The 21,254-nt window shown below is 44.1% G+C and overlaps 2 protein-coding genes across 4 annotated transcripts in view; one reads left to right on the top strand and one right to left on the bottom strand.

The window, feature by feature from the left end:
* The window catches only part of smad4a (SMAD family member 4a), a 29,651-nt gene extending 26,905 nt beyond the window's left edge, over positions 1–2,746 (top strand). For both annotated transcript variants that reach the window (XM_077243807.1, XM_077243806.1), the window contains one exon: positions 1,432–2,746. In XM_077243807.1, the coding sequence (XP_077099922.1) occupies positions 1,432–1,643 (212 nt within the window). In that variant the 3' untranslated portion in view covers positions 1,644–2,746. The remainder of the gene's footprint in view (positions 1–1,431) is intronic.
* A 4,072-nt stretch (positions 2,747–6,818) lies between these two features.
* rfx3 (regulatory factor X, 3 (influences HLA class II expression)) overlaps positions 6,819–21,254 on the bottom strand; it is a 76,228-nt gene continuing 61,792 nt past the window's right edge. For both annotated transcript variants that reach the window (XM_077243802.1, XM_077243803.1), the window contains 5 exons: positions 20,518–20,667; positions 19,522–19,730; positions 18,534–18,687; positions 18,405–18,447; positions 6,819–11,145 (listed from right to left, as the gene is read on the bottom strand). In XM_077243802.1, coding sequence (XP_077099917.1) covers positions 10,892–11,145; positions 18,405–18,447; positions 18,534–18,687; positions 19,522–19,730; positions 20,518–20,667 — 810 coding nt within the window. In that variant the 3' untranslated portion in view covers positions 6,819–10,891. The remainder of the gene's footprint in view (positions 11,146–18,404; positions 18,448–18,533; positions 18,688–19,521; positions 19,731–20,517; positions 20,668–21,254) is intronic.

The raw sequence follows: 21,254 nt of genomic DNA, 5'->3' as shown, positions 1-21,254 counted from the left end.
CTAGATTTGATGGCCGAGCGCGAGCACGGGCGGTAATGCACTCACTCTGTGTGTGCGGATACAGGAGAATAAAACGATTCGCGGGACTCCCGCAAACTAGAAATATCTATGAATAAACAGTAAAAACAAATACATTTTTATTCATATGTTTCAGAAAAGCAACAAGAACAACTAAAATAAAATAGAAACGATTTACAGGCCAGAGTTTCTTTTTATAACATGTTTGCAGCGTTGAGGGATGTAGCCAATCACAGACATATGAAGAAGCATCAGAAGCATTTAAAATAGACTCCCCTCACCGCTCAAAACAGACTTTTTGTTCAGTGCTGAATTCTGTAAGCTGGCAAATCCTCAAATTATAACAAACAAAGTGTATATATTATGAAAGATGCATTGTGCAGTCAGCTTCATTGATAATAACAGATGTGTGAGATTGTGATGAACTGATGTCAGCTTTTTAGGAAATATTAAGGGAGCGCACTCTGCGCGCATTCAGTCATGCCAAACCATGCACTCAGTAGCCTGCTTGCTTTTATATTATAACAGTGGTTTGTGTGTTAATGCTTTAATAACAAATAATTTATCAGGAGCATTTATGCTGATGTGTATGGTGGCGACGACACGTAGGCGAAAGTATTTGGAGGTATAGCCTACAAAAAAAGAGTCTATTTGCGGGCGGGAGCGGGACAAAAATGTTGCGGGCGGGAGAAAGTAACATAGAAAGTAGTTGAGAACGTCAGTTATAACAACCCACGTATTAAAAAAATGGACGGGTTTAAATCGGGCTCGGGCTCATAATTACAGTTTATGTGTCGGGCCGGGCTCGGACACAATGCGCACGGGCTCGGGTCGGGCTTGATTTTTTGGGCCCGATCTAAGCTCTACAATGGATGACTTCAGACAGAAGCACATGGATACCACAGCTAAGAACAAACTTACTGCTGATCCACTTTTCCATGTTGATAAGAGCATTAAAATTAGAAAAAATAATGAGACAAATAGAAATCAAGGGACATTTAGAATAGATAAAAATGTGCGATTAATCGCGAGTTAACTATGGCATTAATGCGATTAATCGCGATTAAATATTTTAATCGTTTTACAGCCCTAATATATATATATATAGGAGATTCTTAAAATAAATAAGAGAGAAAAAAAAGAGATAAAAGAAATGAACCAGATTAACTACGTCACACATATATATATATATATAAACTGTGACGTAGTTAATCTGGTTCATTTGTTTTTCTTTGGCTAGTAGAAGTTCTGAATGGCCGGTAACTTAATTTAGTAGCCAAATTGAGTAAAAAAGTTAATTTCAAACCCTATTTGTGATGGTTGGCAGATATTTTTTTTCCGTTTTGTTTTATTTTATATTCATGACAAAATGTCTGTAATGTGAGTGTTCTGACTGTTCTCCGCGCCCGTCAGGCTTGTCTGCGGCGGCTGGTATCGGCGTGGACGACCTCCGCCGGCTCTGTATCCTGCGCATGAGTTTCGTTAAAGGCTGGGGCCCGGATTACCCTCGACAGAGCATTAAAGAGACGCCCTGCTGGATCGAGATCCACCTGCACCGGGCCCTTCAGCTGCTGGACGAGGTCCTGCACACCATGCCCATCGCCGACCCCACGCCGCTAGACTGAGACACACCAGGGTCAGAGGTCACACGGGTGCATATGCATCCGTTTCATTCAAAGATTCATTTAGTTTTTGCTTTTTTTGTTTTCATTTCACCTCTTGGACCTCCAGTAATGCCGTGCAGAAAGTGTTCCAGCAACCAAACTTATCATCTAAAAAGTTTTGCGTGAAAGAGACGTGAGCTGCTCAGAGGTGCATGCTGGGATTGGCTTCGGTCTTCAAAAGCCGTTTTAATGAATTTGTTTCCAGACGTCCTCTAGCCTCCCATAATGTCTGAGATGGGTCTAATTTCCAGAGTTTGACAAATCATGCAGAAGTTTCTTTCACTTCTGTTTGTGTCGCAGCGGTTCGGCTCGTGTTAGCATGCATGCACATAAAACATCAGTTTCCTTTAGAGCTTGACCGCTGTTAACCATCATAGCAAGACGGTTGGTCTAAACGCACACATGCACCAGCTTTATTTGTGTTCTGAATGCTCGTCTTGTTTTCCTCTTTTAGCCGAGTACATCTGCTTGCACTTTCTATTTTTCTTTCCAATTTCTCTAAGCAGCTTGTGAATAAAAAAATATCCTGCACTTCTTTTATAAACATGAACACGTTTATGAATCGGACTCAGTGCTAAGATGTTTGTCCTTTATTATGATGGATTTTAGGTCACAAGGGCTCCATTTAACTCATAATGATAATGCCTTTAACAAGAAACTGATGCATTAACAACTTTATACCTTTAATCTGATGCCCAGAATATCAGTTATTCATATAGTAAGTGACGGTCCTGTATTGATATGAGATGAACTGGAAGCGTGTGTTTTGATGTGAACTTTGAAAGCCACATGTCATGAACTTTATGGCAAAAGATGTCAGTATTATTCCGAGCTTGTGTTGTTTTTGAACGACGGACGAGCTCTGGAAACGCCATCGGGACGCTTCAGCCCTGCATGTGTCCAGAGATCTGATGACCGATTCATGCGTTTGTTGAGCCTGATTTCATTTCACTGTTTGAAGAGAAATAGGAAGGTTCTGAAATGGAAGATTCCTCAAATAGCTCCTACTTTTAGCAATTTATCAAATACAGAATGCTATTAAATTGATTTTGAAGTCTTGTGTATTCCATGTTTCATTTATTCATTTTCACAGACACATTTTTTGCACGTTTAAGAGCAAAGATCATTAAATGACAATCATTGAAACCACAATATGTAAAATGAAACAATTTGCATCTTCATCTCATTCTATTATATATATTATTCGTGTGTAAAAATATCTTGCATTGACGAATGTAACGATGGAATCCTGTTAACTGATCCAAGACAATATCAGTTAATAATTGTTAATTTAGTGGTTAATTGAAAGATTTTGCTATTTACTATGAATTGAATATTATTCTGTTAAAACACTACTAGTCCGTCAACGTCGTGCACGCCTATATTAATATTAATGTAGTGGGCGTGGCCTGTCACTTATCACTTCATTACGAAACAGTTGTTGATCTATAAGGCTGCGTTTACACTTGGCATTAACATGTGATCACCGTGATCCGATCAAGCAGGTCGATCATTAGCCAATCAGGACACGGTGCGTTTACATTTGTTCACATTAAAGGGAAAGTTCAGCCAAAAATGTAAATTCTGTCAGTATTTACTCTCCCTCATGTTGTTCAACCCCGTAAGACCTTCGTTCATCTAATTACTGACAGAATACTAATTTTTAGCTGAACTATCCCTTTAAGATTGAGCCACTGTAGTTACTTGGACTATTTTGACGATGTTTTTAATAACTTTTTGGGGAACAAGTTTCAATCCCTGAGAAGCCTATGGAGGAGTGATCCAGCTCTCAGATTTAATCACAAATATCTTAATTTGTGTGATTCCCTAAACTGATGATGAGTTTAGGGATGATAAAATTACGGAGCCCTGCATGACATGCGGGAAAATATTGTCTATATTATCAGCCTAAATATCTCCTTTGCAAAGTAAATAACTTGATGAAATCATGCTCATTACCCACTAAAAGTGACACTGACTTACCAGCTGGGTAAATTAGGCTATTAAATATAATATAGCTAGGCTAAATATCAATCATTTATATCAGCAACATATTTCGTTATATCGCCCAGCCCTAAAACTGCTCGCGGAGCTCCTCGTTTCTCAGCAGGTTTAATGGATTATTTCAAAACAGGTAAATATAGTTTCAGCGTGAACTCAAAATACAATTGTGTATCAAGTTCATAATGTATTGTATTCGTTTGCACGTTTTTTGCGTTCGTTAATGACTGCGCAAACTTTTAAAACTTTTTTTTTTATCATTTGTTGAATGACACTGCAATAAAAGATATTAGCATTTTTTAAAAACAAAATATAAATCTGCAAAAATATAACCAGGTTTAAGGTTCAACTTTTACCGTAAAACCAAAAATTCCAGAACGCCTGAATGATTACAGCAACACTTATTTCCAACAGAAGAGCAGATATAAAATATTCCTAAATACATGAACCATTACCATTTAATTTATTTATTGCTTAGCTCTTCTGATACCTTACCTTATGAAGCTTTAACACTGTGACATCCCTGGGAAATAACTCCACAATCATATCAGTGTCCTAATAAACACTCTGCACCTACACTGATGTTTCTCTGTCATGCTCGTTCTTTGACCGCATGTGTTGCACTGTGTTCCTGGATGATACACAATCATGATCATTCATACAAATGCATGATCTATTTTGTTGTAACAAACACTCAGTCAACATGTTTTAAAAATCACAAAGTTCCATAAACATGTATGTTGTTGAACTCTTGAAAAATGAAACTGTGTCGGATCGATGGTAAAACATGAGATTCTGGCTTTTTCATCACTTAAGATTTGCATGACAAATGTTTGGCATCACTATGATTTAAAGAAATGATGCTTTTATAGCAGGCAAGGTCAAGGATGCCTTAAATTGATCACAAATGACAGCAAAGACATGTATAATGTTACAAAAAATATATAATTTTTATATAAATGTTCTTTTGAACAATCCTGAAAACATATGCTCCATTTGACTTCCACACTTCATTAAACTGTGATGTTTCTTGAGCAGCAAATCAATATTATAATGATTTCTGAAGAGTCGTGTAATATTGTGATATATTAAAATAGTAATATTGTGAAATATTTTTATCAACTGTTTTCTGTTTCAGATAAATGTAGTCTTATACCTTACTTTTGAACCTTAATAAATACCAAACGTTTGAACAGTATATATTATTAAATCAAAACCAGCACAAGCACTTGCAACCAAAACATTAAAAAATATATAGTTAAATTATTTTGCCAGTATGTATATTTGTAAATGTATATTTTTTTAGAACATCAAATTGGTTGCTTATTATATTCCGTAAAAGAATGTTAAGTGTTTTTTTGTCTCATTACAGTAACCTAGTTGTACCAAATGTAATTTATCCATTTTTGTCCATACAATTTTGTTTAATCGAACAATCACAGTACAACAATAGAACAATCACATCAGGATATATTTTTTTTAAAAGTGTTTGCCCTCTGATACATTTATGAGGGTTAATTTAATTTATTGCAATCAACAAATGATAACAATTGGTAAAAGACACAGTTGTAAAGCTTCGCAAGGTGCAAAAAACGTGCAAACTAATACAAACATTATGAACTTTATGAAACGATACACAATTGTATTTTAAGTTCGCGCTGAAACTATATTTACCTTTTTTGAAATAATCCATTAAACTTGCTGAGAAACGAGGAGTGTGAACTAAAATGAGCAGCTCCAGCGCATGCCCGGGAAACTCATGAATATTCATGTAGGCTCCGCCCACCGCCTCGCTGACGCACAACTCGTTACTCCGCATTTCACAGATCAATGTCGCAAAAGAGAGAGCGCGCGAAACTTGTCACTTGAAAGCGAAAAACAGTGTTTGAGATTCGTCGCAACAGATTCAAGCAGTTGTAGTTGTTTACTTGCGTTTGTGCTAGAAAAATATACAAGACATTTGTGAGAAATATTCTACAAGTGTGCAACTCTCATTGGATGAATTCACACTGATTTGCGGATGAGCAAAATGTCTCCGTGACTTCAGATGTGTTGATGCGGGTGTGTGAATGCGTTGTGCACGTATTCACTGCAGATCGAGTTTCTTTTTCAATGACGCCACTTTATAATGACTTATGAAACGATTCATATTAAGACTAGGAACATTTAAAAAAAAAATATTTGCACAAAAAAACTTTGATTTCAGATAGATAGAAGATTTAAATGGAAGAATCTTTATTTTTAAAGGTGCAGTAAGTGAATTCTGAGAAATGCTGTTGAGCACCGACACACCTGTAGCCAATCAGCAGTAAGGGGCGTGTCCACTCATGAAGCGGGAGGTGCCTGTGTTGCAGAGCGTGTTCGTGGGTTTGGGGGCGGAGCTTTCAAGATAGGGGCTTTTTTGTGATTTCTAATATCAACAGATGGCAGTAATTACTCTTCCTCAAACTGAGCTCAAGTTAATAATCTCAAAAACTCAAACATAACTGTTAGAATATCTTCTAAATACAAGTTTAACAGAACAGTAAGCATGAACAAGTCTCCTTCATTCTTCCTGCTCTAAAACATAAAAATAATTTAAACTCTCCTAGGTAATTCCCATAAAGCATGCTGGGAATCCCCCACTGTATCTATTGGTGCACAAGATTAGGCAGTGAATAAATGATCAGTGATTATTTTGCATTAGCTCGTTTAAATTGAAGCAAATTGAGCAAAAATGAAAAACATTTTTCTAAAGGTTAGTTTGCATCATTGCAAGAACGTTTAAGCAAAATCCCTTCAAAGCCTCGTACAGTCAAGCCAACAAACAGAGGCTTTTACCTGCTGCTCTACTAGTCTTCTTTTTTAGGTTTTAAATACAAGAAAATACAATTTACGTCTTTCTTCGTCAATTTTATGTTTAAATCAATGTCTGTCTTATAAACTTCACAAATAATTTGAGAAATCGCACGCAATTCTCTGTCTAAATTTTGTTTTATTTTTTTCCCTGTGGAATTGAGGAATTTAATTTGGTGTAAATAAGATTACATAACTTAAATGTAGAATAACAGATAATGGAACATTAAATGCTCTATTTTATCATTTTGTTTTGAGCTTGAACACAAACCCCGTGACGATTGAACACAACAGGTCTCGTTTCAACAAGAAAAAGGTTTATTAATTGAAAGACAAGCCACAAATTTAAGAAAACAACACTAATAAGCTAGCCTGAGCTCAAGTCTGAAATATTCAGAAAAAACAAACTACATGTGTCTTGGATAATTCCTATATTTTCCTCATATTGACACACTAAATGTTAATATATCATTTTATAAATATAAAAGTTCCCCAGTTTTTGTTATCCTTCATGTAAAATACACAATACAAATCACTCTACACTTATTAGTAAGCTTTTACCAATTTTCAGAGGATATAATTTACTAAGAGGTAAATTGGAACAACACACACAAAAAAAGAAAAAAAAAATACATATGTACTGTATATGTAAGGTACATCATCCAAATAAAACAATAGAGAGAGGGGGGGGGGGGGGTGGATCACAATTTACACTTTCAAACATATCTGTCATTAAAAGTAAGGGACTGTAAATAAATATCCTTCCATTTTTATCTCAATATTTACATCTAGGACTTTGTTCTGAGTTTTCCTCAGAGTACCACGATGCTTGTGCTTGCATTTGAACGCGCTACAGCAATGCCACGACTCACTACGTAAACAGTCAGATGGCACTTAAAAGCCCCCAAAAATAAGACCACATTGAAACCAAGCGTGTCACTCTACGTACAGGAGAAAGAAAACTCGTGATGACGATGATAGTGCAGTGGAATCCCAATATAGTTCTGTTCATGTCATCAAGTTTGGGTGCCTTTAAACTGGGGTGTGCATATGTGTCTCAGGTGAGTGTGGCATGATGGGATACGAGCTCCGTCGGCTTGTACTGGTTCTGGAGGTCTTGGTGAAATCAAAGGCACTGAAGTCTCTAGTCAGTGAAGCTGCCTTCACGCTCCTCAGGCTTGATATGTTGATATCAGAAGAACAGCAAGTTTCTTTTCCTAGAAAAGCTTGCATTGATATCCAGAGTAAGGTTGCAAGTGGCCGAGCCAATTTTAGTGTCAAAAACGAAAGAGAAAAGCACAGGCAAGACGTGGAAAGTATGAATCTTTAACTGCGTTTTGGCAAACTTTGAGTAGAAACAGGCATGTGGTTTTGAAATCAACGCATTGAACGGTTCTGTACTTTCTGACACGTCGTGCAAAAGAAACGGAGAATTGGTGATATTCTAGCAGCAAAAGAAAAGGCATGCAAGACCAAAACGAGTCGTGATCAACACATCTACAACTGTCCAATAGTGAAGAGCCGTCTGTAGTCCAGGCACAGAGACAGAGGGAAACTACGCAAAACGCAAATCAAGTACAAAAAAACAGAACGATCAGAGAGAATGTGTAGAAGACCTGCTGGTTGTGGTTCAGAAGGTGCCGGCACAGATTGCACACGTACATAGAAATCACCATTATCAGAAACTTGGATGGTTTTCACTTTTAAAAGTTTATCCACGTTAAAATTAAGATTCATAATACATTTCCATAAAAAAGATGCATAAAACGTACTTGAAATAGCGCGCGCACAGTCAGTCATTGAAAATAAAATCAAGTTTTAGTGAAGAAAATAACGCTTTTTCCAACTACAAAAATGTTCCAGTGTTTTCCATAATAGTAGAGCAGTTTTGACGACGGGTCGAGTTCAACACGACTTCATCCGTTATCACAGCAGGTTAACATCCTCATTCCCGTTTCACAGTAATCCAACAGCAAACAAAACTAAACAAACAATCTAGATCTAGTACCAAATGAAACTCCACCCATCTATACATGCAGATTAAAACATAAACCAATAAAATCATAGTTCTGCCCAGCTAACGTTCTCAGAACAGAAGTTATGAACAAACGTTCTTCCAGTAACGTTAATAAAACCTTTATTCAGAGTTATAATATTACCACAAAAACATTTATGCATTATTCTTGGACGTTTTTTTCTTAAACGTTTCAGTTGGACGTTCGTCTAACGTTTTTTTTTTTTTTTTCAATGTTACTTGTTTCAGAACGCTCAGAGAACATTCAAAAGTAACGTTTGTATAACGACAAGAATTTTTTTTTTTTTAAAGAACGTTTTCATAACATTAGCGAAATGTTCTTGGAACATATTTTCGTTAGCTGGGACGTTTATGAAACAAAAGCAGTTTTGTAAAATCATCCTGGCGTAAATCATCACAATTTTACGTAAATGTTTTTAAAAACAATTCACACTGAATGAGACCCAATGTATAAACTCTTTATCATCATCATCATCATATACTTCTATACCAATATAGATATTTATCAACTTTTGGTCCACGATACAATGACTTTTTGTGATTTTGTAGGGCAACCGATGTGAAATTAAAATGACGGGTCGGCAAAGAAGAAACACATTTTGTGTTTTTTGTGAGGTAGGGCGACAAGATACACACGTAACACACACCTCGGCCAAATTCACGCTTTCGCACACACACGGGCCTTGACGTCGGATAGGGAGCGATAATCGAGCGACGGATCCTGAACGTGATCGAGTCGGATCACACACTCCAGTGGCAGATGTCTACGCGAGACGATATTCTCTGGTGTTCAGACGAAATGAAAAGCTGTTGTTTTGGGTTAAGGCACTAAGATGAACCCGAGGTACATAAAATCCCTGACATTCGCTCTGCAACGAGAGGCAACGAAGGACAGCCGGTTGTCTCTCACTCTTGTGTTTTTTGGTCCAATCGGTACAAAAAACCCCCGACCCACGACACGGTTCACACATGCAGCATATTATGTACAACGACAAACACTCCTCCTCAAGCTACCCAAGCACTGAATCTACACACAGAAGGCCATTGGAAACACTCAGCCTGCAAAGTAAAGACGTGAGAAGGCAAGCTCAGTACGTGTCTAAGCCTGCTGGGATTATAGCAGCACAGTTATACAGCGAGACTTTCCCTAATCAAACACACAGTTCAACAGCACACGTTTGGCCAATTACATGTTCTAAACAAACAACTGTAAACAATGACCAGTACAGTAATAGAGAAGTGATAAATATATTGACTAGTAGTAGGCAAATGGTATTTTCCAGAATTAACCTTTCCCTGGCTTGGATTTGAGTTCTAGAATAAAACGTTTTCTATGAACTTCAGGGCTTTAAACTTTACAATCAGCATCTCGACAAATCCTTATATTGATTTAGTAGTTTATGGGACCTTTGTGTCGTCAACGACCCAACCGTCTCCATTGACTCTGTATTGTGTGAAGCTTCCTCCTTGTCATTTCTGACTTATAACAAAAAACAAAACAATGTCTGAAAGCTGCTGTGTGACCAGGTGTACAGCGAACAAGCTTTAAAACTCACAAATAAGTGTTTATAAGCTGTCGACCCCCAAAAAACGAGCGTTAAAAGACACAAAAGTGGATAATGGCTGGAACAAATGGGTAAATTGTGGGATCCTGACCCTCAATATGCACTAAAAATACACTTTGTGTGCAGAAACATTGTCACTGGTAAGTCAAATATCCAATTCACGTTTATTTGTACAGCGCTTTCACAATACACATCATTTCAAAGCAGCTTTACAGAAAATGCATGAGTCCTCATTACAGTTTACAGTGATCTGTTATCAGAGGAAACTGTCTCAGTTATGCTAAAATACTAAAAATGTATTAATTTAAACATTGTAACAATTTAATAGATATATAATGAGCTCATTGAAGTAATGGATACTTGTTTGTTGGATATTTTGTCAAATATCCAAATGTCAGTTTTATGTATTATATTTCTGTAAGCTAAGCTATCCTGTTGTTTGAACTAAGTTAGTTCTCAGAGTAAAATATCACGTTGCTCTGTCTCAATTGGCCTGTATCCATTTTTGTGTCTTTAAACGCTTATAAATACTTATTTCTGGGTTTTTAAGCTTGTTTGCTGTACACCTGGTCACACAGCAGCTTTCAGACATTTTGTTTTTTGTTATAAGTTAAAAATGACAAGGATGCAGCTTCACACAATACAATACAGAGTCAATGGAGACGGTTGGATTGTCCCCCCCCCCCCCCCCCCCGGTGTGGGCGTGGCTTAATTCTCTCTGTCTCTATGGGACTGAGAGAGAGAGATGGGACGAGAGGGAAACGGATAGGCTTTCACACCGAGGCGTATGTGTTTCCCACGTGGCGGATGGTGCTGGTCCCGGTGGAGCCGAGCATGTGTTCGGTCGGGGGTAAAGCGCTGAGCATGCTGGGATTGACGACTCCCACCACAGCACTGGTGCCGTCCTCCATGGCCCCGACCTGAAGCACCTGAATCACCTCAGTCTCCGCTTTCTCCCGCTTCGCTACAGGCTCGTCCGACTCCTCGATGTCCTCGTCCAGATCGCTGTCCATCTCGCTCACGTCATCTATCGGACATCACAATGTTGCTTTTCAGTTAAAAGGCATGACATTTTTAATTAAGAGGCACAAAATCATTTTCAAGACCCTTTTCAATCAATGTTCCAGGACTCGAAATTAAGCCTTTTCATGTGCTTGTCCTTCGGTCATTCTCTTGTGTGAAACCTAGAGATCGGCATGGGGAACTTTCCATAAGATCATCTCTCAATGCTAATCATACCAGCTATTAGGCTAACTGAAATAACACCATGCCATCTCTAGGTATGGTGAAGGGAATGTGATGATGTGGGATATTTTAATTCCAAAGGCCAAGGGAACTTAGTATAGTATCCCGGATCCATGAAATAATAAAAATCTGCTGTCTCTATGGGAATTTAACATAGGGGTGTCTTGACTTATGCACCCTGTATTTTAAGGAAGAACATTTATTTATTTACGATACATTATTCATTCACAAAGAATATTGGTGTCCTTAAAGGTTGGATTTTTCCGCATTTTTTTTAATTAAGACATTAAGATCAATTTCCAAAAGATGATTTTTTAGTCCTCTTTTTAGTCAACTTTAGCATGGGTGTGTTCACTTGTGCTAAGAACGTCTCGGTTACGTATGTAACCCTCGTTCCCTGAGTAGGGAATGGAGATGTTACGTCGGATGACGACGAATGGGGTTTCGCTTAGAACACCTATCGACTTCGAGTATTACAAAACGAGCCAATGGCAAAGAAATGCCATGGGTCTGCGGAATTTGCATGACGTAACTCCGCCCCACCTCGTGGGTATAAAAGGAGGACGCCGGCAACAGGCAGATATGTTTCTTCGCTGAGGAGCCAAGACTGAGCTCAGGCTATCCCCACGGTACAGCGGAAAGTGGCAGGCAGACGTAACGTCTCCGTTCCCTACTCAGGGAACGAGGGTTACATACGTAAACGAGACGTTCTCTTTCGTTGTCACTCCGAGTTACGTCGGATGACGACGAATGGGGTTACCAGTCTAATCACGCCACCTTCTCAGCTGTCTTCCAGTGCCCTGCGTAAATCTGAGATCCCTGTCGTGAGACTGGCACGGACGAAGGACTCCTATTTAGCACAGGAATACCAAGGTACACTGGGGAGCATATCCCAAATTCAGGGGAAATATGCAATTACTGCCAACCCAGAGGGGGGGACTTAGAGAATACACATGTGACCCGAAGGAGACATGGAGAACACTGGGGTGTCCAGCCGCAGGTGGAATATTTCAACCCCAGGGGTGGCAAGGTGGCTTGCCAAGGGAAAGACACATGCTCAAGAGGCTTACAGTGGAAATACACATGTGGGGGTCGCTCAGGGGAGGGACCATGCACACGGGAGGCACCTAGCCGACGCACAGGCAATAGACACTGGCGCCGACGTCACGAGTGCTGGAGGAACTCAGGGCTTTTCGGGGAAGCTCACCTGAGGAGAATATCGCACGTATCCAGTCCGTGGAGTGGAATGGCGAGCAAGCGAAGACACCTGAGCGGGTCCAGTACTAGCTGGTTGAAGCGAGTACATGAGAGGACACTGGCTCCACTCTGAGATTGTAGAATCTGGCGAATGTGTTAGGTGTCGCCCAGCCTGCAGCTCTGCAGATGTCTGTTAGCGAGGCGCCATGCGCTAGAGCCCAAGAGGATGCCACACTCCTGGTGGAGTGGGCAGTCACACCAAGGGGGCACTGTCGACCTTGCTGCTGGTATGCCAAGACAATGGCGTCCACTATCCAGTGAGACAACCTTTGCTTGGAGAGAGCCTTTCCCTTCAGCTTCCCACCATAACAGACAAAGAGCTGGTCTGAGGTCCTGAAACACTGCGTCCTGTCTACATAGGCGCGGAGGGCGCGTACTGGACAGAGCAGTGCCAAGGCTGGGTCTGCCTCCTCCGGGGGCAGCGCTTGCAGGTTCACCACCTGGTCCCGGAAGGGAGTGGTAGGAACCTTGGGCACATATCCAGGCCGGGGTCTCAGGATCACGTGAGAGTAAGCCGGCCCAAATTCCAGGCACGCTTCGTCAACGGAGAATGCATGCAAGTCCCCCACCCTCTTGATGGAGGCCAATGCAACCAGGAGCGCTGTCTTCATAGACAGGAACTTAAGCTCCACTGATTGCAAAGGCTCAAAGGGAGCACTCCGCAGGGCAGTTAGAACCACTGAGAGGTCCCAAGAGGGGACGAGAGGAGGGCGAGGAGGATTCAGTCTCCTCGCTCCTCTCAGGAACCTGATGATCAGGTCGTGCCTTCCAACAGACTTACCTTCGACTGTGTCATGGTGTGCGGCAATAGCGGCAACATAGACTTTCAGGGTGGAGGGAGACAGCCTTCGCTCCAGCCTATCTTGAAGGAAGGAAAGCACGACACTAATCGAACATCTCCGGGGGTCTTCTCGGTGAGAAGAGCACCAGTTGACGAAGAGGTTCCACTTCAACGCGTAGACGTGTCTCGTGGACGACGCTCTAGCGGAAGTGATGGTAGCCGCCACCGTAGGTGGAAGGGTACTCAAACCTGCTTCGTCCCGTCCAGGAGCCACACGTGGAGGTTCCAGAGATCGGGACGAGGGTGCCATAGGGTGCCCCGTCCCTGAGAAAGGAGGTCCTTCCTCAGGGGAATCGGCCAGGGAGGTGCTGTCGCGAGGAGTACTAGTTCGGAGAACCAGGTCCGGGCGGGCCAGTATGGCGCGACCAGAATGACCTGCTCCTCGTCCTCCCTGACCTTGCGCAGGGTCTGCGCAAGAAGGCTCACTGGGGGAAACGCATATTTGCGGCCCCGCGGCCAGCTGTGCGCCAGTGCATCCGTGCCGAGCGTGCCCTCGGTCAGGGAATAATACAGGGCGCAATGGGTTGAGTCGTGAGAGGCAAACAGATCAATCTGTGCGTCCCCGAACTGGTCCCAAATCAGCTGGACCGACTGGGGATGGAGTCGCCAATCTCCCGGGAGGGGCTGAAGCCGTGAGAGCTCGTCGGCTGCACAGTTCAGGGCTCCGGGGATATAAATGGCATGAAGCGACCTCAGATGCTTCTGACTCCATATGAGGAGGTGGCGGGCGAGTTGCGACATACGGCGGGAGCGTAGACCACCTTGATGGTTGATGTACGCTACAGTGGCGGTATTGTCTGAACGGACTAGTACGTGATGGTTCTTGAGCACGACCCGGAAGCGGCGCAAAGCAAGACGTACGGCCAGCAACTCGAGGCAATTGATGTGCCAGAGGCGGCGGGGTCCTGTCCAGGAGCCCGCGGCAGCACGTCCATTGCACATGGCACCCCAGCCCGTGGAGGAGGCATCTGTCGTTACAACAACATGCCGCGAAGCTCGTTCCAGGGGCACTCCGGCCCGTAGAAAACTGAGGTCCGACCACGGGGTGAAGGTCTGACGGCAAGACGGAGTAACTGTTACTCGGAGGGTGCCGTGTTGCCATGCCCACCTTGGGACTCTGTCGCGGAGCCAAAGCTGAAGCGGTCTCATATGAAGCAATCTGAGCGGCGAACCGCGGCTGCAGATGCCATATGCCCCAGGAGCCTCTGAAGAAACTTCAGTGGAACTGCCCTCTTGCGCTTGATAGTCTCAGGCAAGTCAGCAATGGCTGAGTGGAGAAGGCGACCAAGTCCATACCGAGAAAAGAGCTCCTCTGCACGGGGCAAAGTCTACTCCTTCCCCGGTTGACCCGAAGGCCCAGACGAGCTAGGTGCCGGAGCACTGGGTCCCTGTATTCGCAAACCTGGTCTCAGGAGTGAGCTTAAGACAGCCAGTGACCGAGATAGTTCAGGATGCGAACCCCGTGTTCCCATGGAGGAATAAAGGCAGCCTCAACAACCTTGTGAAGGCGCGAAGAGACAGGGCTAGCCCGAATGGGAAAACAGCGTACTGATATGCGCGCGCCCTGACAGCAAACCGTAGGTATGTTCTGAGTCGAGGTAGAACGGAGACATAAAAGTAGGCGTCCTTCAGGTCGATCGCTGCAAACCAATCCTGTGGCCGCACACATCCAGAAATGCGTTTGGCCAGGAGCATCTTGAACGGCAGCCTGTGAAGGGAGCGGTTCGGACCAGGATTGGCCGTAACCCACCAGACTTCTCCGGGACAATGAGGTAGGGGCTGTAGACCCGGACCTCCTTTCGGCTGGAGGGACAGTCTCAATCGCACCCTTCGCCAGTAGGGTAGCAACCTCCGCTCTCATGATAGCCATCGACCAAAGTGGAGCGGACTCCCCTGAAGTGGGGAGGAGACCGTGCGAACTGAATCGCATAGCCGAGCCGATGGTTCGCGCGATCCAGCGGAACAGATAGGGAAGCTCTAGGCAGGCTCCCAACTGTGCCAGCGGCGTCGAGAACCACAGACGTCCCCCCGGTGGTGCAGCGAAGCGGAATGACCGGCCCAGACGTGGACGGCATAGCGGCCCGGAGTGGGGGCAAGGTCAAAACCGCACCCTGACAGAGGAGGCCAGGGAAGGACCAGCGTTCCACGGGGGCCTGCTCTGTCAAGGGTCTGGCGACAGAGGGGGACAGGGGCGAAGCGGTCGTGGACGGCACGCCGTGTCAACCACCTCCGGGACAGAGGGGGACGAGGAGAGCACGGCATGTGGGCGGCGCTCTGTGACGTCCGAACTCTCTGTGCTCAGAGACGGGAGAGTCAGTTCTTTGGAGAATAAGGATTCTTCCCCGGCCCTCACCCGGGGAAAGGAGTGGTCCTGCTACCAGCTCCTGGAAAGAACTGAGTCCCATCTCTGAGGAGCCCATCCCAAGAGCGCCGCTTGACCCGGCGTGTAGCGGGGGGCGGGGCTGGAGAGGACTGTTTTGGCGTCCGACCGCGGCCTCCAGAGCCAGCCCGGCTGAGCGGGCGGGGTGGGAGCCGCGGGGGGCACCCACGGCGGTGGGCAGACCGAGGGACCTGAGCGGACAGCGGGGCCGTCGGGACAGAGTCAACCTCAGTCTGCTCCATCCCCGAGGAGCCCGTCTCAGGAGTGCCGCTTAACCCGGCGTGTAGCGGGGGGCGGGGCTGGAGAGGGGCTGTGGCGTCCGCCCGCGGCCCCCAGAGCCGGCCCGGGTGAACGGGCGGGGTGGGAGCCGTGGGAGGGCGCCTTCGGCGGTGGGCAGACCGAGGGACCCGAGCGGACGGCGGGGCCGTCGGGACGGAATCAACGTCAGTCTGCTCATGAGCGGCTGAGAGCTGTTGGTCAAGCCCTCAACCGCACCGCCGGAGAGGCCGACCTGGGATATGGGAATGTCGGACAGACGGGTCCGCGCGACATCCAGCACATCAGACAGGTTCAGCCACAGAATGGTGAGCATCACCTGACCCAGGGAGCGTACGGCCACTTTCGTCGCTCGGAGAGCAAGGTCAGTGACGGCGCGCAGCTCAGTGAAGAGCCCTGGGTCAGTCCCGCCCTCGTGCAGGTCCATGAGCATCTGGGTCAGGTGGACCAGCAGAATGACCATGGCATGCAGAGAGGCGGCTGCCAGTCCCGTGGCACTATAGGATCTCGCCACAAGCGTAGACGAAAAACTACAGGCCATGGGCGGGTGCTTAGGATTGCGCCGAGAAGAAGCACTCTGAGGACACATAGCATCGCAACAGAGCGTTCAGCCGGGGGAACCCCAGTGTACCCAAGGGCAGCGGCCCCATCGAGGGGAGGAAAGGCGGATGAGATCAGCGAGCGGTCCTGAGAAGACAAGGGGGTCTTCTAGGACTTCGAGATCTCATCATGCACGTCCGGGAAGAGAGGTATTGGGGTTTGCCACGGACGAGGGTCGGCGGCCTTACCCAAAACCAATCGTCCCAGGAAAGCATGGCCGTCATCTCCGGATCAGACTCAGGCACAGCCGTATGCACACCGGAAGGTGGCAGCTGTGACGAGCCCTCACTTCCAGAAGACTCAAGCCCACCTAGTGATGCTGCAACAGACATGGCATCTTCCTCTGTAGCTTCAACTGAAACACGCGGGCCACCAGAGGGTAGACTCGCGGGAATCAGCAGTGCACTAGCGGGCACCGTCATTGAAGAGGGGGGCTGGGGTCACGGACACATAGTCGGCGCCTTGTTCCAGACCGTAACCCTCAGGTCACCCTGGCCACCCGCCGAAGATCGGGGGGTGGATGAGGGGACTCTCACTCTTGCGAGTTCACCGAGTCTCGACCTATTTATGACGCGATGATCACGTTCCCTTGCGAGAACATGAGTCACCCACGAGCGCTGTTCAAGCATGATCAAACACACTAGACAGCGCTCGTGCCCATCAGAGTCCGATACCAGTCCGCTGCAACCAGAAATGCACGGGCGAGCCGTCTTTAAAAAGACGTGCCGCGTGCGAGCTCTTTTATGAGAGGAGAGAAAAAAACTCCGCGATGTTGAAGCGCACAGGGAGACACACACACATTGGCAGATTACTGCACAGATCAGCAGGCACTGTGAGCTCGCTGCAGATCGCCGTCACACCAACACCGGAGAGAGAAGCTCGTCTCGTAGAGCGAAGTCAGAGATGACTGTGGAGTGAAGAAATATTCTTGGCTCCGAAGCGAAAACATATCTGCCTGTTGCCGGCGTCCTCCTTTTATACCCACGAGGTGGGGCGGAGTTACGTCATGCAAATTCCGCAGACCCATGGCATTTCTTTGCCATTGGCTCGTTTTGTAATACTCGAAGTCGATAGGTGTTCTAAGCGAAACCCCATTCGTCGTCATCCGACGTAACTCGGAGTGACAACGAAAGGGAACTATAGATTTTTTAAATCTATACGTTTAATAATTGTATACGTTTCATGATTTCAATTAATTAGACATACTTTTTGATTAGTAAAAATGTTACACCCTGTATTCGTAACGTGCCCGCTCCGCGACACTTATATTTATACTTATATATTATACTTATATATTAGTATTATACTTATATATTATACTTATATATTAGTATATATTAATACTTATATATTAGTATTTACTATCAATTGCCACTCTTCTCTGCTTTCACTATTCCTTAATCCCACAATTTTTGAAACTTAGTATTACTAGCACTTCTCGTGTTTATTGACTCTAAGATGAACCGCTTGTATTCTTCAGTCGCTTTGGATAAAAGCGTCCGCTAAATGATGAAATGTAAAAAAGAAGTGGCATTCATATAGCAGAAAGTGTCTTATGACGGAGGAACACAAACAGAAAAGTGTTATTACAGTAACGGTCTCCTCCGAGTCTAATGGGGCACTAGCCTGGATTGTAGTTGCGTAACACTGATGAGTCTCCGCTTGAGTCGAGCTCTGGCTAGCTTACCTTTGTCGATGTTGGCAGGTGACATGGTGTTCAGGTCCTGAAACTGCAACGGCACAAAGAAATGGCGATTAGAGTGAAAGACTGCGTTCACAGCTCTTCACTGCTCATGTTGAGCTAAACACACGTTACCTCTCCCATCACCCCGATGGGCGTCTCTCCCGTGGCCTGGGCCACTCGGTGCTCCACTAGGTAGAACATGTACTCGTCGTACAGCAGTCGGATCAAGTGGAAAGAGCCGAAACTTGCAGCGCTGCGAAGGGTCAGATCTCTGATGACCATGGAGCTGTAAGAGTCCGATAAAACGGGCCAGTTAGAAGTTCTGTTGGCACTTTGCTCTAAAGGCCCTGAAATCGAAGAACGAACTGGTGTGGAACTGGTGTCATATAAACCAAAATCAGGCGAAAATTAAGTTAGTTTGGCGTTCTTTCCACTCCGGCTAGAAAACACCTTCACTACCATTGGTCCGTGGACTAACAAGTGGGTGTGGCTCTGAAAAAAAAGCTGGATGATGACATCACCGTTTTATATATAAATATAAGTATATTCCAGTATAGATTAGGGCTTGGCAAAAAAAAAAAACATTTGTCAATTTTTATTTATTCATTTTTTTTAAATGTGGTCGATTCAAAATCGATTCTCAAAGGCCACGAATAGACTTTTTTTCCATATTTATTTATCTATATCACCCAAAAGCCAGTATTAGTTTTCCTACACAGTTCATAGGCTTGCATGTTACAGCTAATGCTGGGAGATTTTATGTTTATGTTATCTTAAAGATAAAATAACCTGATCCTGTTTGATCGAGGCGTGCGAGTATTCTGACTCGTCCAACTTTCAGCATCAATTTTTAATCTTGCCTCAAAATCCTGTCCATTCATTGTATGCATTTGAAATATAGATTTGGGTTCTGTTTAAATGTACCTAAAATAAAAAGAGGTACATCTTTTTTTTATTTAACCACTTGTAAACTTATGTTCACTGTTCTTTTTTTATAAATATAGGATTTGTGTTAAATCTATATTCATTGAATCGAAATCGAATTGGAACATCTGAACGGAGACCAGCCCTAGTATGGATTCAACGCACACAATTAAAGCAAGCATTGAAACGGTCTTGCCTGTAGAAGGACCACTTGAGCAGGAACTGGCGCGCCGCTTTGGGGAGGGAGGGCTTATCCTCGAACGGCTTGAGGACTTCGGTGACCACGTTATCCAGCCAAGCGGCCCATTGTTCCAGTGAGCTCTGCTGCTGAAGGGTGGCCTTGAAGTCCTGCTCGAGGCGCTGAACGACCCCCTCCTCACACTGGCACACCCACGAGGCCTGCTCCTGTACCACACCAGCACAGGCACACATCAACACTACACTTACATGCACATTATTGACTGAAGTGAAAGCATGTAGTGTACTAAAGAAAATACAAAAATATTTTTTATATAAAATCAAAGTCATATATCTAACAAAGTTGTGCTCCAAATTAGAAATTATCACAAAAGTTAAAGTTCCTTTTACATTTTGTTTAGGCGCTGTACCAAAAATAGCCACCGGGTGTAACCAACATTCCATTGAATTTTTTTTAATGCATTTTCCTGTAACAAATGAATACATTTCCGTCCAAATATCCCTTCTATCACCAAATAAGGAACCTCGAGACTCGGACCTTTCTGACGACATGTTTTGTCAAGATTAAAAAAAAAAGGTTATGATTATAAAGTAGTTAAAACAAATTTTGTAATATGAAACCTGACAACGCCCACTAGGGGAGGAGCCAGCTAAAATAATTTAAAGTACTGTTTTCCATGGATGAATTTTGAGTTTGTAAGCTTTCGAATAATACCTAATTTATGATGACTATTAAAATGTGATACAAAAAAAGACGATGACAGTTAAGGGGTTAAAGATGCCATATTATGTTTTTGGTCTCTACTAGAACAGGTTTTCCTGCTTTGAATGTTGATTATTTCCCCATTTCGTTGCACTCCTCTCTTCCCAGTCTGTCAGTAATGTTTTTTTTGGTCTTTATGAAGCCCCTCCTTCTGGGGCGAGTGACATGATGGCGAGTAAATGGCCCATTTTTGGTTGATCGATCTCTTTAAGGATGGATCATGTGACGTACCTGCACGTTGGCGAAGTCCACGCGGTTGAGGTCGCTGAGCATCTGGTTGATCTGTGAGGTGTTTTGCAGGACGGCACGCGCTGCCTGTGCCAGATGGTTCAGAGACGTGTATCTGCGCAGGGTCTGAGCGAAGGCACTAACAGCAGAAACCTGTGCAAGAGACCCAGTCTTTACAGGTCTACTCGAGCTTTAAACTGAAGCCCCAACCCCAAACCATTTAACATGACCCAACCATTACAGTTATATTTTAAGCCCGAACCCGAGGTCTGTTTCTCACAGTAAATACCTTTTTCTTTTTTTTGTGTGCAATATGCTGTATTTTATGATTGCTTGCAACAATAATGAAACAAATACATGTACAAACACCGTTTCATTAAGGCACAGCGGCCCCTCAGCACACAATAAAAAAAGAGAAAACTGTGATATGGTTGAACAGGTGAAACAGTCACAAATTCCTCTGGAACTCAAACATTAAACTTCAAAACAAAGTTTGCACAATTGCACAACTACCGTAAACCTTCCAATAATAGCCAAGTCCCAAATGTCTCTTTTACACGCCTGGTGTGGCGAAAGGTTTGGGTAAATAAATCTGTTTTTTATTTTCGGGTTGTATTTAATCTTCTAAAACCCGTCAGATCGTCCGCTTTTTGGCGGCCTCCAAAGCAAATTTGTGTCCTGCCAAAGCCTTTCTTGACCGGTGAGTGATGTAGAATAGAATGACTGCTGCGCTTGACAGG

This window comes from Siphateles boraxobius, unplaced genomic scaffold (genome assembly GCF_051911475.1).
Source record: "Siphateles boraxobius isolate OS27281-9 unplaced genomic scaffold, OSU_SipBor_1 25, whole genome shotgun sequence".
In the NCBI taxonomy this organism is placed as follows: domain Eukaryota; kingdom Metazoa; phylum Chordata; class Actinopteri; order Cypriniformes; family Leuciscidae; genus Siphateles; species Siphateles boraxobius.
The sequence above is the reverse complement of the archived record's forward strand: the minus strand, read 5'-3'. Positions and strand labels throughout refer to the sequence as shown.